Source organism: Telopea speciosissima, chromosome 8, assembly GCF_018873765.1.
Source record: "Telopea speciosissima isolate NSW1024214 ecotype Mountain lineage chromosome 8, Tspe_v1, whole genome shotgun sequence".
In the NCBI taxonomy this organism is placed as follows: Eukaryota; Viridiplantae; Streptophyta; class Magnoliopsida; order Proteales; family Proteaceae; genus Telopea; species Telopea speciosissima.
In genome coordinates this window covers 2006015-2032125 of record NC_057923.1, presented here as the reverse complement: position 1 = coordinate 2032125, position 26111 = coordinate 2006015, and the positions used below count along the sequence as shown (strand labels likewise).

The window sequence follows — 26111 nt, the reverse complement described above, 5'->3', positions numbered from 1 at the left end:
GCCTATTTTGGTGATGAATCTCCATCAATTGGTTTGGTATATTGCTTGCGATTTGCTTACTGGAATGTTCTTTTCTCATTTGCGGTTGGCATTATGATCTCCATAATTACTACCCGTTAATTCTATTGTTGTGTCACTTCTTATATATATTTAATGGGTGATTCAAAGTCTTCTATTGACTCAATTAATGTCCAAATCATGTTAATTCCCTTTGCTTCTTCCATTTGGACTCTTGTTCTTCGTCATTGCTGGCCAGGTCGTCGAAGTCCCCTTCCTCTTCACAGAGAATGGGTTTGGATTGATATGACGTTCGGAGGAAACTCGATTTGTGATTCGGTTAGCAAGATTGCCGTTTGTGCCGCTATCTCCCACATTTGGATGGAGCGTAACCTTAGAAGATGGACGTCCAATTCTCGCTCTCTCGACAAGATTTGGAATGCCATCTCCTTTGGTGTTTCATCTAAAGTTAGTTCCCTTCCCCTCGCTGCTGTTAAGGATACCCCAAGGAACAGGCTCATTGTTGTCTCCTAGGGTCGTCCTCTCCATTTTGCAGCCTAGCTAGCTTTTGGTTTTGGTTTGTTTGCCCTTGGGCTTGTATATTCCTTCTCTTTTCTTCGTAATTTAATTTTCGTTCATCCAAAAAAAAAAAAATTTAATGTCCAAATCACTGCCACTAAATTTAATGGTGCATCCAACTACCTTCTCTGGGCACAAGTTGTAAAGGAGTAAATCAATGCAAAAGGGAAATTGAAATACTTAATGTCAGAATCCATCTTCTGATTCTAAGGAATATGATTTTAAGCTATAGATTGATTTTCTCTCTACTCTTCTACTGGTTAGGTGATTGCTGGTCTGCAACATGGCATCAGAGCTCTCCTAATCAGTATAAGGGTTTTCTTCTTCCATCAATTCCTGCTGATTTCCTTTCTCAGTTTCTGGATTACTTGTGGTGTGCAGCCACCTTTTGCTGCTACTGGTAGTGAGGGATTAAAGCCTCCTTTAACATTAATGGGGTGCTAATTTGATGGGGTATTCTAGTGGCAGATCTGAAGAAGTTTATTTTAAGTTTTGACTGAAGAATTCTGGTTTTCTTATTGAGATCGATGGTGGTTTTCACCCCTTCTTGTGCCTGCTGCTGATTCTCCAGTAATTGATCGAGTATTGTGGCTATTATCAGCCCCTTTTTTTATGGTGCCGTGGTGTTTTAGTGCTGCTTGAAGATCAGATCCTCTTCCCTCTAGTTTGATGACATCGATCTGTCAGGGTTTTGGGGCTCTTAAGATCAACCATGTGAATTATTCATTGGATGATGTTTTTTGTTGCTGGTTCATCATTCCAACAATTTTCGGGTATGGTTTTCTTCTCAATTTCAAGACCTTATTCTGTTCTTTCTTGCACCCCAATTTATTGTTTATCGATTTGGGTTTTTCTAAAACCCCTATGACCATATCGATTCTCCTGGAAATTGGTTTCTTGCTTCTTGCTGGTGATGTTTACTGCTGGTGCTTAGTGGAGTGTTATATTGCTGATTGATTGAAGATTTTCTGCTTGGGGTGATTTGGGTCTGTTCTTATTGCTCATCAATTTGAACTGGTTGCAAAACCCTGCATCGTATTGATTCCTCAATTTTTTTTGTTGCTTGGGGTGATTTGGTTCTGTTTTTTTGTTGCTGGTTGTTCACTGTGCTTGCTGGCCTTAGTTATTGTCTGTTGAGATGTGTGACAACAAGTCCTCTACTCCAGTTCCTACTGCTGCTCCTCCCACTGATTCAGTGAATGTAACTATAACTTCCATCAAGCTTAAAAGAAGTGCCAACTATTTACTGGAGGCTCAAGCTGTGAAAGTCTATATTATGGCGAGAAAGAAGTTAAAGTTTATTACCACAAACCCTCCTACTTCTAATTCTAGTGATTATGAGGATTGGATGCAAGAGAATGCCGTCATTTTGATATGGTTATGCAAGCAGTTGGATCTATACAATCAAGTATCGGTCTGATGGTGCAGTCGAGAGGTACAAGGCAAGGGTGGTGGCCAAAGGGTATAATCAAGTGTATGGGATTGACTATCAGGAGACATTTGCTCTGTGGCTAACCATAATTCTATTTGGGTTCTCTTATCAATGGCAATCAATAGAGATTGGTCACTGTTCCAGTTGGATGCATAGTTCGAGAACTCGCGAGATCTCGCCAAGTTTTTCAGTTTTTCGAAATCCCGAGACGATATGGGGGTCGAGTCATAAAAGTACAATATCTCTCCGAGATCTCGGTTTGACATAGGAAAATGCCCATCTAGGTCCTTTATATGAGTGCCAGATCTCAAGACCTTGCTGGAAAATCTTGGTATACAGACACCTATCTATGCCAGGAACCAAGATAGACAAGACAGACACTTATTTATGCCTAATATCATTTATGTAAATGTGTTTGTATCACATTTACTTAAGATATTATTCATAAATAAGCAAATACCCCCCTATTTGAATCCAATAAAAATAGTTAAAAAATCAAATTCCAAAAGGAAAAAAAGTCAACCCCCCAGTTCAAGAACAAAAAATTGGATTTTCGACGGTAGGCGCAATTTTCAACTTTCTAATGCTAGGGTTTTTCTCAAATCTAAAAATATCATAAATCTTATTATGGTAAAACATTGCTAAAAACCAAAAGTGCAGTAAAATATTCATTTGTTTTGATGTCCAAAAAACTATTTTCATTTAGAGCGATTTTGACAACATTCGCGCACACCGAATTAAGTTTGACCTGTACATAACTCTTTCAATATAAATCAGATTTTAGCAATCTTGGACTTGTTGGAAAGCTTAAGTAAATGAAATACAAATACAAAAGCATTTACTTAAATGATATTAGGCATAAATAAGTGTGTTTGTCCTGTGTCTGTCCTGGTTTCTAGCATAAGTAAGTGTTTGTCCTGCTTTCCCACTAAGTGAAACTCCTATTTGGACTTTGTTTTTGCAAAATCTGAGAGTGCCGTTGTGTTTAAATGGCCTAAAATAGGCTGCATACCAAGTTTCAGACCCAAACTAGGTTTAAAACCCACCGAGATGAGGCTTCGAGTCGAGAAAAAAAAAGTGTACCAACTCGACGAGATCTCGATTCGACTCAGTTTTTCAAGGGTCCGAGTTGGCACCAAGACCCGAGTTTTCAAACCTTGGTTGGAAGTGAAGAATGCTTTCCTCCACGGTGACTTAGAGGACGAAATATGCATGCAGCCCCCTCCTGGCTTCAAGTTCCCTTCAGCTGAAGGCAAGGTGTGTCTCCTCAAGAAGGCTTTATATGGTCTCAAATAGTCTCCAAAAGCATGCTTTGAGAGGTTCAGGCAGGCTATTCTGAAGAATGGGTACTCCCAAAGTCAAGCTGACCATACCTTATTTACCCGGAGAGGTAATGGTACCATCACCACCATATTGTCTATGTTGATGACATTGTTGCGACTAGAAATGATAGAGCTGAGATAGCTAGGCTAAAGACCTACTTGGCTCGATAGTTTGAGATTAAAGATTTGGGTCCCTTGAAGTACTTGTTGGGAATTGAAGTATCAATAACGCAGGCAGAAGGTTCAGATCTGTAATAGAGAGATCAGACCTAGTTTATAGGAAGGTAGGGATAGGATAAAGGGAGAAGACGAGGTTTCAAGATCATATTCTGATCTTGGATGAAGAGAGAAGAAGAGACGGGGGGGGATAAGAGGAAGTATCGTGAGAGAAAGGAGAAGAGACGAGATTGAGAGGGGCAGAGAAAGAAGAGAAGACGTTGAGGAGAGGGGAAGGGTAGAAGGTGATCAAACACACCTACTGATTTCCAATGTAATCCAATATTCAATTCATTCTTCAAATCTTTTTTTCTTTGTTGGATTACATGAGTATATAAAGAAAATAAAAAATGACTCTTGGACTCAAGCATTAATCACCTAGAAACAAACTCCAATAAAGCATTAAATTACCTAGAAACTAACACCAAGTAAAATTATTTACTTACACAAATTTTTGGACTCCCTAGACTAATAACTCACCTAGAAACTAATACCAATAAAGTATTAAAGACTTACACGTTTTAACTTTTAAACTCCTAGTCTAGGAATTTAAAAAGTTACATTAATATACCTAGGAATACGAAAAGACAAAAGAAGAAAAAGGGAGAGACTCCAGCCAGCCTCCTTGTGTGGCCTCTCTCTCTCTCTCTCTCTCTCTCTCTCTCTCTCTCTCTCTCTCTCTCTTCCGCTGCAGGTGGGTGTTATGGCACATCAGCCGAAGGAGAGTAACAAGAGCGTCGTTCAACATACTGTTTATGGGAAAATTTGAAACTATGAAAAGATAAGCTGAACCAAACATAATAATATGAAACGTGAGGTACCCCATACATTATATATCAAACATGAGGTACCCCAAACATAGTTTTTCTAAATGTTATGTACCTCAGGTGCAATTTACTCTTCAAAAAACTATTAAAATACACTAACACATGACAGCAATTAGTCAGGATAAGACTCAGTATCCTACCTACAATACTTCAACACTTGATCATCAGCAGATGCATCTAGCCCAACTATCAACTATCAAGTCCGTATACAGGCCCAATACTAAAGCACGGCATCAGAGATGTAATCACAAACAGGAAATTTGAAAAACAACCCCCACAAAACAAACTCAAGCTCAACTCTGATGAAACAGTTGTTGACAAATCTTTCTCAGTTCTTTCACAGTTCCTTCTGACAAAATTTTATTACTTATCAAGAGATGAGGAAGAGAAAACGAAACCTGCAGCAACTTCAGTAAATAATACATTATAAAATAAAGCGCACATATCAGATTTTCAAGAAAGGTCACATGATCTAGAAAAGAGTTGACCATGAGGGGAAAAGCACCAGAAAGACAAATGGACAGACAGACAACGTATCGTAGACATAGATAACAACAGAGAGTGATACAATATTGCTGCAAGACATGAAATAAATGAGAGGAAGATGTACAGAGAAAAAAATTGAGATTTTCAGATAAGCACCTTAAGTGCCAGATTACCACGATTCATGACTTGATCCTGGATCTGACGCTTATCACCAAGTAAATTGTTCCCACCTTGACCAGTATATACAACGTCCTCAGAATTATCAAGGTCATCTTCATATTGTCCTGACAACACAATTGCTACAGCAAGTGGGAATGTATAGCCTCTATATTCCTCCTGCAACATTCCACAAAAATTCACAGGCTTAAAACTAGCAATATCTTTCCAAGTTTTTCTCTACAAGCAAGTAGTATTGACAAGCTTGGTACAATAAAAAGTGAGAATAATTAAGCCCATTGGCAATAATTTCAATGCAACTGAGAATTTGACATGTAACAGATAAAAAGTAATATGAAATGGATATAAGTTGACTCATAGCCATGTTCAAACAAAGTTTTACATGACCCTATGAATGGGGACACAAATATATGATGGCACCATTTTAATGAATCCCAACTCCCTAACTGCAGCCAAGCAAGCCAAGTAAATAATAAAGATATCACAATAGCAAAAAAGGACACATCTGATATTCAAATAAATTATTTAGTCGAGAACAGAACGCAAAACAAACGTCCAGTATTATATTTTCATCCTTTAAACAGGGTGTGGTTACTCGAGGTACAACCTATACATGAAAAGGTCAGTGAAAACGAATTCAAAAGACGACTTTTTTCCACCTCAGGAGGTCAATGAAAGAGCATCATCCACAACAGCCCCATAGGCCCACATGTGAGCACATAAACATGAGAGAAGAATTTTGCCTCACGGAAGACCTTTTCTAGCCAGTGGAATGATAAAAGTTTCCATCAAGGACAAGACCAAAATAGCAGGAGGGTACACAAGGGTAATATGATGTACACAGTACACACCAGAAGAGAGATAAGTCATTTTTTGTATGTTCCTGTTCTGTTGCTGAACATACTTTTTCCCAATTGAGGCCGCATTAACATGCTTACACATTCTATTATTTTCTACCGCACATGCTAGTTCATTCTGTTTCCTCTTCTCTTAATAAAATTCTCTTCCTTTTCCCTACAAAGAGTTTTAAAAAAATAAGTAAAATGCAAATTTTAAGTGGGGTCAATTTTAAATTTATTAGGAGTCTAGCCAGTCAGGTTCATTAAAATTAATAATTGATCAGCCACGGTCCAATTTAAGAAAAATTCTCCTCAGGAGCTTTAGTCCTCAACAACTCAGATACATACAATATAACAGCATAACGCTATTCATGAATTGATGACCAAGCAGTCAGTTAAGTCGTTGACCTGACCATTCAGCAACTGATCTTGGAACTTGTGTTCTAGATAAGATTTTTTTTTAGGTCAAGGAAGCCTAATGTAGTCCTAGATAAGTAAGAGACCTACTAGGAGCCAGACAACCAGGACCTGTTCAGCTGCTAGTTCGATGGGGGGCAGAATTGAGGTTTTAGGTCAATTTTAAGGTTAAGATTATGATAATGGGAATGTGTCTTATATGGTAAAGCTAGGCAGGTGCAAGAAAGTCTAATGAACTAGGTTTTATGGGTTTTGGACGGGTAGAAATAGGTTAGATGGATTAGGGCAGCAACTAGGGTTAGGGTTTTGAAAGGTGGAAGATGATGGAATCTAGGGTTTATAATAACAGGAAATCAGGTGGTTGAATGGGATTAATAGTTAGGTCCAATGTGGGTGGGGTGGAAGGGAATATATGTTGAAAGTTACAGCTAAATCAGATGGTTAAATCTGGAGTTATGGAGGTTTCCTAGTAGAGATAGGAGAGGGTAAAAAGTGTAATTTCAGACAATCGGCTGGGTGGATGGTACTGAAATTTGGATCGAGTCTCTGTTAAGGTTAGAGGAATCAAAATTTTAGCAGGTTCTAACAGTTAGATTTGGCTGGGAAGAATTCTCGCGAAAATCACCTTGCATGTGACCATCTAGAAGGGAAGAAGAATAATTGCAGGTTTTAGGGTTCTAATGGATCTATGGTATATTGGTATTAATGGTGGATGAGGAAGGTAGTAAGGATTGAGTATTGGCAATGGGGATCGATGAGGGTGGGTTTAGAAGATTAGGAGAAGAAAGGGGGATGGTTAATAATGCTGAATACTTACTTGGAGTTGCAGATCTTCAATGGCAATAGCTTGAAGATAGGAAATAGGTCTTCCCGATCTACAAGATGCAAGGAGTCGATTGGAGATCCACCAATCTCTTATAACAGATCCTCCCGGTCTAAAAGATGCAAGGAGTCAACTGGAGATCCACTAGTCCCTTCACCTTGATATTACTCACAAGGTAGCACTCAATAGAGCAAGGCAGCAAGCAGAGATTATTTTTTATTAATCAAATTCGTGTTCAATGTTTGCCCCCCTTACAACCTTATATAAAAGACTCAAAATTAGACTCCTACACTAAAAAAGAAAGGCCTATACACTAAAAAAGAAAACCCTAACCCAATCCTTAACTTATTAGGCAACTTAAACTGACTAAGAAACTGAAATAGACTCACAATAGAGTCCTAATCCAACCCAACTAAACAATTAAAAGACAAACTACTAAAATCACTTAAATTGAACCACTGGTTCAAACTAGCTATAGGACTAAAACATCTAAACCCGTATGCAACCTAATTACCCATATTTTAGGCCCATAAAAGTGGCCTATTACATAGAAAACCCATGGGATCAAAGGCCCAACCTGTATATAACCCAACCCCAGACTTATTCCTAATAAAATAAGCCCATTTCGATGATGAATCTGCATCAAAGCCCCATGACACTTTACCCTAGATCTCAAGATAATCCAAAACATTAGATGGATTTTGAATGTTCATCTTTGGTACTTGTACCTAAACCAATTAATCCAACAATTCAACTTAATCTTAATAATTATCATAAACATGAAGCATAGCATGGTCCATCATCATCTTCCAAAAATGAAGGAAAACTTCAGCATGCTTCATTCCATTAAATTATGAGTTGATCCAAATGCCACCAGAATTATTTTTGAGGCACTAACAAGCTGTTCCTCAAATCCATCATTCCAGATAATCACATTGCAAGGGTTTATAAGAAAATTTCTAAAAAAAAACAGATCTTGAGAAAGTGTGTGCTTCTAAATTATTTCCTCCAGCACTATCATTAAGCCTTTCAAACATTTTCTAAGGCGACAGTTCTGAAGATCATATACAAGCTGTGATCACATCACATGGAAGACAGTACCTTTTGTGGTGTGTTAGAGAGAATATAAAAGACGTAAAGTTATGATGGGAATTGGCCATTGCAAAGAATCTGGGTGGACTTCAGATCACATAAATTTAATTTTTGTACTTGAAAATCCCTATAGAATTTTACCGGTCAGCATTTACAAATGATTAAACAATACTAGATTGGGAAGCACATATATAGTTTTTGCAATTGTTTTCTTGTACTTTTGACTTTTTGTAGAGTGTGCAAGGGTTGTACAAATACATGTATATGGCTATATGCACATATAAAACATAAAGCACATATGCATCTGTATATCGAATAGTGCATGATTACAGTTACAGTTGACAGGGTTTCTTCAAAAGTGTTTTCTTCACTAAGGAAATGCACAATCTAGACTGCCTTACCAACTTGCTGTAGGATTGTCCCATATAATCAATTCCAGACAACCAATGGCTATGGAGGCCTATAGCAACCATTTCAGCTCTAGAAAAGAATTGGTACCCAACATCAATGCCTGCCATCATAGAGACAAAAAAAAGGCTGGCAGTTTAATCATTTTGTTTAACTTGTAACATGCCTATAAAGAATTGGAAGAACTTTGAAACTCTGGACCACTACACAAAACTGAAATTTATTAGTAATATAACACAGTGTTATACATATAAATATATATATATATATTAAAAAAACAAATAAGTAGGAAACAATTACCTGGAAGGTTACCAAATCTTTTTCCATGGCATAAAATAGCATCTGTCTCCTTCATCTGCTAGAGTTACATTAGTTTGTAATACTAAAACAGGAAGCCAGCATAGTTCTGAAACATGCTATACTCAATTAGACCCATGACATGTGAATTCATTATGAATGATTACGTCCATGTAACTGCTATTACAGGGTACATACAAGCCAATTGCTTTAAACAGAAACATGAAAGCATGACAACTTGCCTTGGATATTGCCTTCAGATCAGGTCGTTTGGAAGAACGCTTGGTATCCTCTTCAGACACATTCGCTTTTTGGACACTCTTGAAGCATTGATATGAAAAACAGATGGGGACCATAAAAGTAAGACTTGGAAACAACATGGGAAAAAATAAAAAAGAGAGAGACATAAGAAGAAGAAGAAGAAAAGACTGATGAAATAAACCTTCTCATTTTCAACTTACACCTCCTTGTGTGATAATTTCCAACTTCTTTTGGACATCAGAACATAAAGCATCTTTCTTTACCCCCAAAAAAAAAGAACATAAAGCATCTTTTAAGATATATTGTGATGTCTACAGCAGGGCTACAGTGACTATTTCCAGTCATAAAAATGTTCATCAAAAGGGGTAAATTATCACACACACCCCACCAAAAAAATTTTATTTTTGAAACACAACAAAGAAGCTTCCTATAGCCCCCATATTCACAGCATGTGTTCACCGTTCACCTGGTGTAGGGACCCCACAACCATAGTTCTAAAAACTGGACTGAAGACAAAATTATTGAGGTGCTGAATAAAGTTTGACCATGTTTAACCCAACATTCAAATCCGATATACTGAAACAATTTTAAAAAGATGAAAATAAAATGAAAGAAGAGAAAAAAGGACAGCGTACAGACAAATCTGGTATTGGTTGGACAAAGATCGGAGAACATAACATGTCTAAGTAATTGTCGATGGCAATTTGTCCAAACCAGTTACTGTCCAAAATCAGATGTCAGACAAAGGCATAGGTCCATGTCCAACCAGTTTTTCCAAAAATACCATATTTAGTGCATACTTACCAGAAAATGATGGCACCCACTTACCCTAACTCTAAAATAAGGAATTAGGGATCTCGAACAAGAGCTATCACAGGACAGATATAGGAGAAAATCGATATCTCTCAATAGGCTGATCTGTTGACCTCAAAATTAGGATCAAGTGGTCCTCTAGATCACATTACAATGTTTCTCAAGATTTCAGCGAAATCACTGTATTTTTTCGGTTTCAAAAAGTACCAAAATGAAACCACATGCAATATACAACGTATTCATACTCCTAGCAAGGTTCTAAAACTTGGGTTTCGACCAGGTTTAGACCAGCCAGAAACCGACATATGGTCAAAACAGGTCGAAACCTGCGATTTTTTCCCAGCCAATTCGAGCTGGTGGTTTCGAGGCCAAGAAATGATTTTTTTTATCTGATTTTTTGTATAGAACCTATTTTTTACATTCTAAACACAATGCAAGAATTATTTTCACCCAAAAAAAAAAAAACACTCAAAATGGTACTTGTGGTTTTGACCCAAGTTTACTAGTGTACACACAGTGTACTACTGAGAATGTTGTCCAGACAGACACTTATTTATGCCTAATATCATTTAAATTTACTTAAGATATTATTCATAAATAAGCAATACCCCCTATTTGAATCCAATAAAAATAGTTAAAAAATAAAATTCCAAAAAGATAAAAAGTCAACCCCTTAGCCCAAGAATAAAAAATTGGATTTTCTGCAATAGGTTCAATTTTCAACTTTTAAATATTAGGGTTTTTTCTCAAATTTAAAATTTCCATAAAAATTAATATGGTAAGACATTGCAAAAAACCAAAAATGCGGTAAAATATTCATTTGTTTTGATGTCTATAATTTTTTTTTTATTCAGAGCGATTTAAAACAGCAATCACGCACACCAAATAAGGTTTGACCGATACATAACTCGTTAAATATAAATCAGAATTAAGCAATCTTGGTTTTGTTTGAAAGCTTTGCAATCCAAGATTGCTTAAATTTGATTTATATTGAAGGAGTTATGTACCGGTCAAACCTAATTTGGTGTGTGTGAATGCTATTTAAAATCGCTCTGAATGAAGAAAAAAAAATTAAACATCAAAACAAATGAATATTTTACTGTACTTTTGGTTTTTAGCAATGTTTTACCATATTAAGATTTATGGAAATTTTAGATTTGAGAAAAACCCTAGCATTTAAAGTTAAAATTGCACCTACTACCGAAAATCCAGTTTTTGTTCTTGAATTGGGGGTTTGAGTTTTTATCCTTTTGGAATTATTTTTTTTTTACTATTTTTATTGGATTCAAATAGGAGGTATTTGCTTATTTATGAATAATATCTTAAGTAAATGTTTTTATACCAATATAAAAAACATTTACTTAAATGATATTAGGCATAAATAAGTGTTTGTACTAGTTTCTGGCCTGGTTTCTGGCATAAATAACTGTCTGTCCTGGTTTCAATCCATGTTTCCTCAAGTTTCGATGGGCATGTGTCGAAACTTGCGAAATATGGGTTGTTTCGGCTAAAACAGGTCAAAATCTGTCGAAACTAGTGTCATTTTAAACTCCACCCACATCTCGTCCCGGTTTCTTGCGAAAGCAAAATATCTCGGTAGTTTCGGTTGGTTTCGACCGATTTCTCTTTCCATGACTCCTAGCTTCTCTGGTCTGTGATGAATATTCCCAAAGCAAAGGTCTTCCATCACGTGCCACTGAACCGAGCTCCAGGATTTACCTTTAGTGATGGGTTGACCAGTCTTCGTAATGAGGTTAACCTAGTCGGGCCATCTTGACAAAGTTTCAACCGAAATTTCAGCGCTTCGCCAAAGCTTCAGTTGTATGTTTCATTTTGCTGAAGTTTCACCCAAAATGTTACAAACCCAATTTCAACCAATTTCGTCAATCTTGTCTTCTTTCGACAAAATACCTCTAAAACTCCTATTTTCTTGCTCTTTCAGCCAACCTCCCATACAAGCTTGGAATTAGTGCTTGGGCAGTGGAGGAACGCAATGAAAGCAACGATTTGCTGCTCAATAGCAAGATTTGTGCAAGATCCAAAGTTGAAGGTAACCCACTTTTTTCCAAAACTGTTTTTTTACAAAAAAATAGGATCAATACTTGGTTGTTGGCATTCAATTTTTTATATGCTTAACCTTGTGATGCAGATTCATCACCGAAATAAGCTTGTTTTATTAGGAATAAGTCTAGGGTTGGGCTATATACATGTTGGGCCTTTGATCCCATGGGTTTTCTATGTAATAGGCCACTTATATAGGCCTAAAATATGGGTAATTAGGTTGCACACGGGATTAGTTGCTTTAGTTCCATACTTAGTTTTATTCTGGTGTTTTTATTCATAAATTGAACCAGTTCAACCAATGGTTCAATTTAAATGATTTTAGTAGTTTGCTTTAAAGTGTTTAATGGGGTTGGATTAAGACTGTTTGAATCTATTTCAGTTTCCTAGTCAGTTTAGGTTACTTAATAGGTTACGGATTCGGTTAGGCCTTCCCTTTTTCGTGTAGTAGTCTATTTTTGAGTCTTTTATATAAGGTTGTAAGGGTGGGGCAAGCATTGGACAAGAATTTTGATTAATGAAAAGCTTTTTGCTGCTCTTCTTCTCCATTGAAGATTTTTGTCTTGTGTTTGAGCAAGGCTCGTGGGATTGGTGTTTGAACCAATCGACACCTTGCAATGTGAAGCCCGGGTGGTTCGTTCAAGCTCTCTTGTTAAAACTTAATGTAACCTTCACTGATAGACTCTCCTACATCAACTTGACCTAACCCTACCATCAAACCCTAATCCTAATTTCATAATTTTCACCTATTTTGACCTAACCGAAATACATGTTCAAGTTAGATCCTGGTTGTCTGGCTTCTAGTTGCTCTCCTACCAATCTAGAACTACATTACATTGTAGCCCGATCTATGACTTCACGGAGCCAGGTTTTATTTTCTGGATAAAAAATGATTTTCTTGCAACAAAATTTTGAGGGGAAAAAATAGGATAATACTTAGTGTTTGGAGGTCATATATGTTGCACACCATTGGCCGATATATGACCTTACAGAGTTGGTTTTTTTATGTCTAAAAACTAATTATTTTAATTTCAGGAATTTTAAAATTAATTTAAAAAGTTACAAAAAAAAACAGAAAATGGAGAAAACTTTCTATTTTGGTTTGAAACTTCTTTAAATTGATGAAAGTATTGTTCCTATATTTCAAACTAAAAAATGATGATTCAGGTCTCATTCCATTATCATTTTTGATAAATTATCGAATTATTATTTTAACAAAATAATAAATTTATTTATAATTAATAAATATATACAAGAGTAAAGGGGAAATAGGAAATAGCTATATGATTGTTTTAGGAGTCTGAAATGATGTCGAATAGCTCATAATGCACGCATGTTTTGATGTAATAGTGCAAAAAGTAAGAAGTTTTTTTTTTTTTTTTGTGAATAAAAAATTCATTACAAAAACCCCGGAAAAGGGGGGGAGGAAGAAAAGGAGGAGGGGAATACACAGAGAGAGAGAGAAAGGGGGGAACTATACAAACACAAAAAAAACAGTGGCCCAGGGGGCTGGTTAGGAGAGCTAAAGAGAAGAATCTAAGCCCCAGGTAACAACAATGTACCTGTTCCTTGGGGAATCTATAAGAGAACCATGAGAAAGCAAGTGGAGCCTAGAGCTGACATCAAAAAAATGGTTTTCCAAAGCAGATCAATAGACCGGGAGTTGGAAGTCCATCTACGAAGATTCCGCTCCATCCAGATGTAAGAGATAGCAGCACCGAACACAAGCTTGCCAACTGTATCGTAAATGGATCAGCCAGAAAAGGACTTATCAAGCCAAAGCCACTCCCGGGCGAAGGGAAGGGGGCGTCTGATACAGAGCCAGATGGACTGCAAAGCTTTTTCCCAGATTGAGGAGGCAAGGGGGGAAGGAAAAGAAAAGGTGGTCAACGTCCTCATTCCCATTCCAGCAAAGGATACAGGAGGTGGAGACAGAGATGTGGCGATGGTTAAGGAAGGATTGGGTGGGTAGGCAATTGTTTAGGGATCTCCAGACATTAAAAGAGTGTCTAGGTATGTGGCCTTTGAACCAAACAAGATTGCACCAGGGGACTAAAGGGCCGAGGTGTCTACCAAAATCCCAAGCTGAGCGGGAGCTAAAGATACCATTTTTTTAGGGGAGCCAGGTTACTTTGTCCAAATGAGAGAGATGGGGAGGGGGGAGGGGGGAGGGAGGCCCAAATCTAGGTGAGACTGTGAGGGAAAGGGGATCGGGGGAGACCAAGATCCGTGGGAGATAATTGAAGAAAGAGAAGCAGATTTGGGGAAGCTAATAGAGTAGACACTTCGGGCACAAGGATATTGTAAAGGACTCCAGCGGGGTGCCCAGGGTCAAGCAAAAGGGAAGTAGAGGTACCATCGGCGATCACAAAGGAAGTGGCACTGAGAGCTAAAGGACGAAGGAGAAGAATTTTTCGCCAGACCCAGGAGGGGTCTGCATTCAGAGGAACAGTCCAGAAGGAATCAGATTTGAGTAAGTAAGAGTAAACCCACTTAACCTAAATAGACTCCTACTTGTAGGAGATTTTCCAGATTAACTTGAGAAGGCCTGCAATATTGTAATCATGGATTCGACAAATGCCAAGGCCTCTTTCAGATTTGGGAGAAAGATTCCAGACCAGCTGATTAGGTGAAGGAATTTGGAGGACTCTTGGCCTTTCCAAAGGAAAGCACAGAAGAGAGATTCCATAGCTTTGATTGTGGACTTTGGAAGCCTATAGATTCCGCACCAGTAGATGTAAGAGGATTGGAGAACAGATTTGATCAGAACAATCCTCCCCGCGTAGGGAAGGAGTTTGCCCTTCCAAAGCTAGAGCCTCTTATGGATGAGATCAAGCATAGGGGTACAGTGATGGCCAGTCAGCCTGGCAGGAATAAGGCAAAGGCCAAGGTATTTCACGGGAAGGGAACCAAGGAAAAACCAAGTCAGATTGAGGAGAGAGGCTTTAGCATCCACAAAGACCTTGGAGAGAAAGATTTGCAATTTTAAGAGGTTGATTCGCAAACCCGAGAGAGATTCGCAGTGCTGGAGGGAAGATATGATGGAAGAGATGGAGGAGGGGAAAGCCTTAGAGAAGATTATAAGATCATTAGCAAAGGCAAGGTGGGCGAGATTGAGGCTTTTGCACTTAGGAATGGGGGAGATGAGATGTTGGTCAGTTTTGGCTTGGATGCTCCTAGAGAGGACCTCAAGAGCAAGGGAGAAGAGGAAAGGAGAGAGGGGGCAGCCTTGGCAAATACAACCTTTCAAGGGAAAAACCTAGTAGGGGAACCATTACAAGGACCGAGAAGAAGGGGGAAGAAATGCAGGAATGGATAGAGCGAACAAAGACAGGGGAAAGGACATCTGGGTCATGACATCACAAATGAAGTCCCATCTTAAGGAGTCGAATGCTTTGTGGATGTCAATTTTTAAGAGGGTAGCAGGGGAGTGAGATTTGCGGTCAAAGCCCCAGACAATATCCGTACTAAGGAGAATATTGTCGGCAATGCTTCTGCCAGAGATGAAGGTCGATTGATTCAGGAAAACAAAATAAGGAATCACCAACTGAAGCCGATTCGCCAGAATTTTGGCAATGAATTTGTAGAGAAGATTGCAGAGGGAGATAGGCCTAAAGATCGACAGGAAAGAGGCTCCCTCTTTTTTAGGGATGAGGCAGAGAAAAGTTGGGTTAATGTGAGGGAGCTGGCTGGGATTAAAGAAGAAGTTGTGGATGGCTTTAATGAGATCATCTTTGATGATGTCACAACTTGTCGAGAAGAATCCCATACTGAAACCGTCAGGACCAGGAGCCCAATTGGACTTATGCGAGAGAATATCTTTAAGGATTTCATCATCCGAGGGAATGGATTGAAGGAGATCTTAAAAGGCGGGGACGAATTTATTGATGAGATTAGGGGGGATGGGGGAGGGAGGGGGGCAAAAGAGAGAGGAGAAAAAGGAGATGGCTTGATTTTTAATGTAAGGGGCATCATAGATGGGTTCCACTAGGAGCCATGAGCATGGTAACGGAATTAGAATTTGAGTAGGCTTTCAGAGAACGGTGGAAATAAGTCGAGTTAGAGTCTCCAAGCTCAAGCCATTTAATGCGGGATTTCTGGCATAGGAAACTCCCCTTTTGGGAGGAGAGAGTGAAAAGCTCAGAAAAAGAGCCTTTCTCTTCCTCAGCAAGCAAAGGATTGAGCATGTCAGACAGGAGCAGGGATTGGACAAGGGAGAGATTGGAAAGGCAAGAGGAAAGCTGGGAGGAGATGTTACCAAAGATGGAGGAATTCAAGATTTTGAGAGCAGCTTTGGTATTACGAAGCTTTTTTGCAAAAGCACGGAGAGGGAGAAGGAAATGATGGACAGGCTTGGACTAAGCCTTACGAACAGAAGGGAGAAAGAGAGGATGGGATGTCCACATATCAAAGAATTTAAAAGGCTTAGGGCCAAAGGAGGAGAAAGGTTGAATGAAGATGCGACAAGGGCTATGATCAGACAAACCAGGGAGGAGGAAGGAGGCATGCGACTTGGGGAAAGGAGAGAGCCAGGCATCAATGATGAGAAAGCGGTCAATTTTACAAGCAATAGTGGCCAGGGATGATTAGGTTGGACCAGGATTATAAAAGGAGCAAGAAGTAGGAGCACGTGGGACCAAAATAGGGTCATTGAAAGTGGGGCACATGGGGTTAAGAGGGTTACTAAGGTTAAGAGGTTGGTTAGGAGGGGTTAAAAAAAAAGGGGAAGAGGCTAGAAGACAAGAATGGGGGTTATGAAGGAGGGGGGAGCTGAGGTGAGGATGTCACTGGGGTTTTAGCGCAAAAGGGGAAAGACGAGGGGACAGAAAATGGTTACAGGTGTAGAGGTTTAGGTTGGGTAGCTGGGGAAGGGATACCTTCCAAGGAGTGGTAGCAGCAATGTGGACGAAGCCCAAACTGGAAGGAGCTTAGCAACCTGCAGTCGATAGGGGCCTGCGGCGACAGGCAACTTTGGAGCGTAGTGGCCAGAGAGCCAGAGGCTTGAGCACCAATCATGGAGTCAGTAGTTCCAAGACAAGAATCTTCAACAGCGACAGGAGAGCCATCTGGGTTTGGGGCCAGAGGGTCAACAACTTGGGCCATCTGAGCTTGCAAAACAAACAAGGGAACCGGAGGGAGAGGCAGTGTTTCGTCCTCTCATGAAACACTGGATTTGATGCAAAGTGAACTTCAGCTTGGTATCACACCATAGTTGCATGGGAGATGGATCCTTAAATCCAAGTTTAGCCAGCAACTGCTTTACCAACATCAACTTACACGTTACATGTGTCATGGCTCAATACTCTGACTCTGCACTGGATTTAGCCACTACACTTTGTTTCTTGCTCTTCCACGACACAAGTTTCCCTCCAACAAAAGTGCAATATCCTATAGTCGATCTTCTATTAGTAAGAGACCCAGCCCAATCGGCATCTGAGAAGCCCTCAATTCTTCCATGTCCATGATAAGAGTATAGAAGATCACGTCCTAGAGCCTTCTCGAGATACCTCAGAATGCGAATAACAGCATCCCAATGTGATATCCGAGGAAAGGACAGAAATTGACTCATAACCCTGACCTGAAAGGCAATATCAGGTCGAGTCATTGTCAGGTAATTTAATTTTCCAACCAATCTTCGATATTTCTCAGGATTATCTAGAGCATTTGTGAAACCCGGTCAAATTTCCGAATAAATTTGAACTTTTGGAACTTGTGTGATTTCAGGTTCCAGCTCTCAGTTTATGGTAGCATCGATGCTATGGACTATATCGGTCGAGGATACAGACGAATCTCTCGACACTCCTATGGAGGACTCCAGGGATTCTTCTCAGCTTGCTCTGTTGGAGTCAGAGGACCCCCGTGAAACCCCGCACCGGAGTTACCTGTGCCGGATCTGCTCTCTGGAGGCCATGCAAAGGCTCTCCCTCAATTAAAATTATTGTAAGTGTTATTTATTTATATTTATATCAGTGTTTTGTACGACCGATTAGGATTAGAGGGGGTGTCTATGTAAATTTGCCCCTGTGGGACCCACTTTCCCAGTGGAGAACACTGTCCCGGACATTTACCCGTGTCCGGATCACCCTTGATGTCGCATGACATCACCCGGTGCTTAGATTAAGGCTTTAAACACTAAAATACAGGTTTAAATATAATTTATAGACCAATTGACCAAACTGCCCCTTAGTGGTTAAGTGAAATCCATATATATCAAAACCCATTAAAATCTATCACTATTCACATATCTGAGTTAGAGAGGCAGAATCGAATTTTCTCTTGGAGAAGCAAGGAAAAACCGAGAAAGAAGAGAAAGAAGGGAAGAGAAGGAAGGAAGGAGAGAGCTTATACCCGAAATTCATCTCTCCACCTGAAATTGAGCTGAAATCTATCATTAGAAGGCTGCAAGTGTCAATTTCGGGTAAGTCTCAGTGAATTCCTTGCTGTAATTGCCTTCTACTCCTCTAAATTCCTTCTAAATCTGCTCTAAACCTACCCTAATTCCATTCTTGCTCAACCTATGTGCTGTCCAAGTAAAAGGCAGCCATTAAACTCTAAATTGAGCTTAACTTTTATGAGTTTTGCCATTTATAATGCTGTTTTGCTGCTGTTTATGTTCAGTTAGACCTAAATCTTCATGGCAGTACCTCTGTTCAGCTCTATTGCTGTTCTATTTATCAATTAATCAGCCTAACCTAATGAAATTGGGGATTAATTGGTGAATTTCCAGAATTAGGAAACAAATCATCAAATTGAAACTCCATACAGACCTACCCACTTCTATTAGGACTTAAAAACCCAAAATTAGGTCTTGCATGTGACAATCTGACCTCTAGGAGCAAAAGCCCCAAATTCGGACAAACTCCCGGATGGAGTTGCCGACCAAGGCCGGTCGAACGGCCCTTGTACTCTCTGAATCCGGCTGACATTTTTGATGCCCCCCTACTGCCCTGTTTTGCTGGGAAAAGACCAAGCTGCAAATGGAATCTGATACATGCTGATTTTATATATATATACTAGGTCTGTCCTGCTGTACTTTGACTGTCTTGCTGGATACTTGTTGGGTTAACTGACTAGAGATAGACTACTCATCAGGTAAGGGGATTCGACCTTAATTTCCTGTAGGTTTATCACGTTAATTTCAACTTTATGCTGAATGCCATGCTCATGCATCATTACCTCTATACCTGGAGCATGTAGTTTTCTAGCTTTTATTTAATGCATTAGACTGCATGTAAAATAGGTTGCACAAAGACATACTGCATTGCATTTGCATTGATTATTTATATGACGTGAATTTATGATGATGGAATTCGGTAATTTATAACTCAGATCATGCTTGCCTCATCATGTTTAGACTGCACTGGGCTAGGTTGATATTCATTACCCAGTACTGCGCCCCTTACCAACAGGGGGAAAGGTGTTGGACAACCCGTGGCAGAGACCGATGTGTTAGTTCCGGGATGCCATCTTCTGTCCCATGTTAGCGGGTCCCTAATTCCGCTGTGGCAATAAACAGGCAGGGTTGGTCATTTGGGGGTCTGTCGAGGTCCGATGTGTTAGTTCCGGAACTGGCGGGTCCTCACCGTGGTAGAATGGTTTCGCTCGGGTAACCGAAGGGTTAGTTCCGGGACCGAGGTTAGCATCTACCACTAGTACTAATACTTATACCTCATGAGACTTAGTAACTGTGCTAGGAGCATACTAGTTAGGACATGCATCATGATTTACTGTGTATGTATGTTTCCCCCACCCCTTACAGAGCTCAGTTGAGAGCTCACCCCAGTGGACGTCCTTTTTTTTTTCAAAGGATACTACTGTCGTTACCGTTGCTGGTTCTGTGGGGATTGCTCCTTCTCAGGATGCTTTTCCTGTTGCTGGAATTGATACTCCTGTCCTTATTGAACACGATGTTGCTTGCTCCTGCGATGACTGCACATTCTCCTGAACGTCCGGGCTGACCAGGCTACTCTCCTTCCTTTTTTGGTTTATAATACTTTTGTATAGCTATAGTTACTAACCTGTTGGTTTTTTAGCTTATCTTATCTCTTTTTGGGTATCAATGTAAACGATGTACATACAACTCCTTTAGAATATAATACTATCACTAGTCTTTCCTTATTTATTGTTTTACTGCTCTATTATTGCTTCCGCTGCATCTAATTCTGATGTTTGTGAATGAGATTGCGAAAAGAACACTGCATTTGCGATCCTGGTGGGATTGATTGGGTGTCTGAGACATCCAGTCACACTTGGCCCTTATTAACCGGGCCGGGGTGTGACAGCATTGCCACTATCAGCTGTAAGCTTCATGTTAGGATCCATCGGAGTATCCAAAGGTTTGAACCCTAACATCCCCGTCTTTGTAAGTAAACCAAGAACTCTCCTTTTTCATTCGTTTTATGGTCCAACGTGGTATGATTCATCAATCTTCCTATCCAAACACCCCTTAACAAAATGGTGTTGTTTAACGGAAGAATAGACATTTGATGGAAGTTACTCGATCTCTTGTTTTTTAGATGAAGATGGCTAAATACCTTGATACTCGAGATGACCAAACGCCTCGAACATTGAGCATGAAGGAGCACCTTGTCACCTAGGCACCAATTCACAACTATAGATAGACATGTCCACCAAAGGTAATTTTCTTGTAAAATGAAGCTTGTTGTTCAAGACTTGCCTATAAGGCTCGATCCTCAATTCCTGTTATCACTACACTCATATCCTCACTAGTACCCAATAAATAAGGTGTCCATTATAGCTTCAGGCAACTAGGGAGTTGACGGATTTAAAAAAATCCATTTGCTTGTTCTTTTACATATTAAAAAGAAACTCTATCTATTAATAAAAATTAATTAACTTATTTAAAAAAATGGTTCCCAAAGTTCTTGTAGTAAACCACTCATTACTTAATGGTTCAGTATTAGCTAACCAGAAATGGAATTGAATATTACAGTTGTGAGTACTCTTAACTCTTGTGAGTACTCCAATATATGGGTACGATGGAGTCTCCATTTCAAGTACAGAGAAAGTCAATCAAAGAGTAGCTACAAAAAAAGCACAAAACTATGGCTTACTATACATATTTTTCTGGTTGTTCTAAGTAACTCTATGGGTTCTGTTAAAGATTACTACCGTGAGGGGGAGTGTCCCTCTTGAGTAGTAATCGTCGAGTTATTTTGAGTGGTAGTTGAGTTGTGGTTTTAGTTTCCTTTTACTTGTTTACTTGCTTTTAGTTATTCACTTTCCTTTTAATTGGAGTTAGACTCTCTTACTAAGAGCCAATTACTTCAATATGATATAAGTGATGGGGCTAGACCATGATAGAAATAGATTCTGAATTCTACCATGGCCTGAGATTTTCTCCCCTTTTCTCCCATTGTGTTCTCTATTTCTCTCTCTTGGTTCTCTTCTTCTTTCTTTCTCCTTCTCCTCCTCTTCTTCTCCATAGATTCTGGTTGGTGATATTAGATTTTGCTAGAGGTTCAAAATGATGGATCGTTGGAACAATATTCTAAATAGGGTGTACTCAGTACACGAGGCCCCCGCTACTGCGGGGTCTGGGGAGGGTCATAATGTACGACGTCTTACCCATGCTTTCGCAGCGAGGCTGTTTCCAGACTCGAACCTGTGACCACTTGGTCACAATGGAACAACCTTACCGTTGTAACAAGGACCGCCCTCTAACAAGATTCGAAATGTAAAACTGAAATAAATAAATAAACTATTTGTGAAACCCGCAAAAAATTTGAACTTTTGGAACCTGTGTGATTTCAAGTTCTGGTTCAATAATTGCCCATGCTAGCCTCTAAGTTGTGGGCTGTCTTGATTAAGACATTCAGACCAATCTTATGACTCGTCTATAAAGGCATTTCGAATAGCCAACTACCTTGGCCTTGAATGAGCCTGAGGTGTCTTGGTATGCTGCATAGATGGTCTGCGGAGCCTCTCTCTGTCTTAGGCCGAATCCCAGGTAAGAATCCCATTTTATATGTATATATGTTGCATTTCTAATTGATTAGTGTATTAGGGGCAGAATAGTCATTTTTACCAAGTAGCCACACCCTTTGTACATCTGGACTGCCTGTGTGTCAACATACCCGGGCCCACCTTCATGGACTATAAAGATTTAAGATATAACTTAAAAACTTGAATTAACTAATTAATTAACTTTAGAATTAGATTTGAAAATCACATTCCTAAAACCAATTCTTATTAAGCCATGGCAAACAGGCCTTAGTTATGACTTAGTATATATACAATACTTAGCCTTCTATTTCATTCCTACCATCTAAAACCAAAACCGATTCAGCTCTAGAGAAGAGAAAGAAGAAAAAGGAGAAAAGAGGAGAAGAAGGGAAGAGAGGAATATACCTTGGAGCTTTGATCTTGGACATAAAATTGGAAGCTTGGACACCTCCATTAGAGAATTAGAGCATAAAAGCAAGGCTGCCATCACCTTTTCTTACTGTTGTATCAGGTAAGCCATGAATCCATGCTCTTTCCACCTTCTCTTTCTCTAATCTTCAAGCCTAATCAAGCCTAAATGGATTTCTGCCATTAAAGCTTTTAATCCAAGCTTAAACAATGGAAGTTCCACCTAATTTCTTACTGTTTTAGTGTTGATTGGGTTCAGCCATACCTGAATCTTCATGGCTGTCCCTCTATTGAACACAATTGCTGATTCTAATGGTGTGAAACCCGCAAAAAAAAAAAAGAACTTTCGGAACTTGAGTGGCTTCAGGTTCTAGTTCATTGCCCAAGCTAGTCTCTATGTGTTGGACTGTCTCGATTAAGAAATTTCGACTAATCTCATGACTCGTCTATAGAGGGCATTTTGAACAGCCAACTACCTCGCCCTTCTAGAGTCAGAGAACCCCAATGGAACCCTGCACCTAAGCTACCTGTGTCGTATCTACTAGCTGGACAGCATGTAGAACCCCTCCATTAATTAAACCCATTGTAAGTACAATTTATTTGTATTTTATAGGGTATCGTTCTGACCGTTTAGAGTTATAGGGGTATTTTAGTAAATTTACCTCTGTGGGACCCACATCCCCAATGGGGAATCCTGTTCCTAACATTTTCCCGTATTCGGATTACCCATGATGTCATATGACATCACTCTATGGTTAGATTAATGTAATAAGTACGAAATTCTGGTTAAAATTAGTTTTAGGAATTAATTTTAGGAAACTGATTTTGGCTTTATTAAAACCAAACAGCCCTTAGTCAATCCACTACACATATATATATATCAATCTAACTTTACTATTCACAATTCACAAAATCAAAAGAGAGGAAAATCGATCCAGCCTAAGGAGAAGAAAAAGAAGAGAAGAAAAGAGGACAAGAAGAAGGGAAAGTGAGGGCTTTGCATGGGGCTTGGTTCCTACACCTGAAATTGAAGTTTTGGGACCTCCATTAACAACTTAGCTACATAAATCAAGGCTGCCTTCACCTCTTCTCACTGCTGTACTCAGGTAAGCAGAAATTCCTGCTGTACCCATCTTCTTCTCCTAATTTCTCTATCCCTAATTGATCTTTATAACAAATTCTTCCATAAAAGCTCAACCTATTGGTTTAATAAGCTAAGACCCATCCCTAACCTTTTTAATTAGACCCAATTGAGGATCAGATCTTGAATTAAGCTGTATAATTCCTGCTGTACCTCAAATCACAGCTGAAACATGAAACCTAATGAACCCTAGCATAGTGAATTAGGTTAATTTGATCAATTTCTCAAATTGGTTAATGATTTTGAATTAAATTAACCAAAACCCCTAATTTCTGCTGTTCCCCATCTTGTTCTTCTCTAATCTCAGTCCTAATTAACTCCTAAACCCTAATCAGCCATTAAAGCTTAGAAATCTTAGGTTTATTAAATTAATTTCAGTATTTAAGCCTTGATTTGAACCAAAGAATGGTTCAGATGTAACTATGACCTGAGAATTTCAGCTTAGAAACCCAATTCTCTGCTGATTTACTCAATTAACAAACCCTTGATAATCAATTTGGGTTAATTTGTTAAACCCCTCAAATTGATTTTCAATTTTGGAATTAATCATGAAATTGGACCCTCAATTAAATGGACCCACCTTAGAATTAGGTGAAACCATGAAATTAAGCCCATGCATGTCAAGATCTGACCATTAGGAACAAGACCCCAATTCTGCCCTCTGAATCCCGTCCAATATTTTTGGACAGAAATGCCCCTAGACCCTTGGTTAGACCTTAGACTGCCTTCTGACCCTAACACTTGATCTTTTCTAATGTTTTAGGACTGTGTTGGGCTGTATACTCTATTCTTGTCTGTATTGCTGGGATCTTTGAAGGGTAACTGACTTAGTCTAGTCTGCAACTTCAGGTAAGGGAATTCTGACTTTAATTTTGGAGTGTTTATCATTTTAATTTGTTATTGTTCTGATTGCCATGTCATGCATCATCAAAATTATCCTGTTCATATAGTTTATTAGCTTTTATTTATTGCATTAAAATCTGCATGTGAATTAGGTTGCATTGGCATCTTGCATTTGCACTGATATTTACTTGTTACTAATGATTATTACTGGAGAAATACTGTTCTATTTAAATTCAGCTATTCATACATGTGCTATCATGCATAGTTTGCACTGGGCTAGGCTGTTATATCATAACCCAGTACTACGCCCCTTACCAACAGGGGGTAAGGTGTTGGACAACCCGTGGTGCAGCTGAAGGGTATGCCGGGGTACCATTCACTGTCCCATGTTAGCGTGTGTACTCCGCTGTGGGAATAAACAGTAGGGTTGGTCATTGAGGGTCTGTTGGGTTAGCTGCCTGGTGATATGCTTTCCTGGTGGGTCCTCACCATGGTAGAATGGTTTCGCTCGGGTGACCGACGTCTGGAGCTGCCTGGTGTCATGCTTTCCGATTGGTCATTGGGGGTCTGTTGGGTTAGCTGCCTTGTGTCATGCTTTCCTGGCGGGTTCTCTTCGAGGTTAGCATCTACCACAGTAGTACTTATACCACATGAGACTTAATATCCATGTTAGGAGCGTGCTAGATTAGCACATTCATCATGAATTATTGTGTTGTGTTTTGCATGCATTTCCTTACTGGGCTCAGTTGAGAGCTCACCCCTGTGGATATCCCTATTTTTCAGGTGATTTAATTACTTTTAATGATGGATTTGCAGTGCTGGAGTTTGAAGTGCACGATACTTCGTGCGCATGTGATGATTGCGCAATCTTCTGATCTTGGCCTGACAGTCCAGGCTATCTCCCCACTCTTTTATGTTTATAAATATTTCTATATTGATATAATATAGTTTTTGTATAGTTTTACCCTGTAGTACCTTTGAGAACTGTATAGTAGTATCACAAGCTTTGTCCTTTATATAAATGAAATATCACATAGACTTCTCTTACTACTGATGTTACCTTTATTATTTAATTGTTTCCGCTGCCTCTGATTACTGTATTTGTGAGCAATGATTGTAAATAGGGTACTGCACTTGTGATCCTTGGGGATTGGTTGGATGCCAGAGACATCCCGCCACACTTGGCCCTTATTAACCGGGCCGGGGTGTGACAAATGGCCAATTCATTAACCCTAAATAAGAAATTTGGGTTTAATTGATAAAATCCCAAAATTTGAGTTGCTTTTTCAAATTAATTAATAAGGTTAGTTGGAACCACCTTAATATTGACTTAGATCATGGAATTGGATTCATGCATGTAAGGATCCAGGCATTAGGAGCAAAACCCCCAATTCTGAACTATCAGCCAAATGGAGTTGCAGGCTCCATGGCGGTCGTCCGGCCCTCTGACAATCTGCATCCGGCTGCCCCTTTTTATGTGTTTGTTGGGCTGTTTCCTTAAGGTTTGACCTAGACTACTACCCTATCTAATATGTGATGTTTTAATGTTTAATTAGGGCTGTTTTACTCTGTTTTTTGGTGAGGACTACTTATACTTTTGGGTTTCTAATTGGCTAAGATTATCAACTATCTCAAGTAAGGGAATTTGACTTAATTTCTGTGTGTTTGTTATCTTAATTGTTATTTGTTAAGTATGCCATGTCATG

General features: G+C 39.2%; 1 protein-coding gene across 1 annotated transcript in view; it reads right to left on the bottom strand.

Moving 5' to 3' along the window:
- Window positions 1-26111, bottom strand: part of LOC122638386 (histone-lysine N-methyltransferase, H3 lysine-9 specific SUVH4-like) — a 108866-nt gene that overhangs the window by 50941 nt on the left and 31814 nt on the right. The window contains exons 4-7 of the mRNA XM_043831322.1: window positions 9155-9232; window positions 8916-8970; window positions 8609-8718; window positions 5016-5195 (exon numbers count right to left, since the gene is read on the bottom strand). Coding sequence (XP_043687257.1) covers window positions 5016-5195; window positions 8609-8718; window positions 8916-8970; window positions 9155-9232 — 423 coding nt within the window. The remainder of the gene's footprint in view (window positions 1-5015; window positions 5196-8608; window positions 8719-8915; window positions 8971-9154; window positions 9233-26111) is intronic.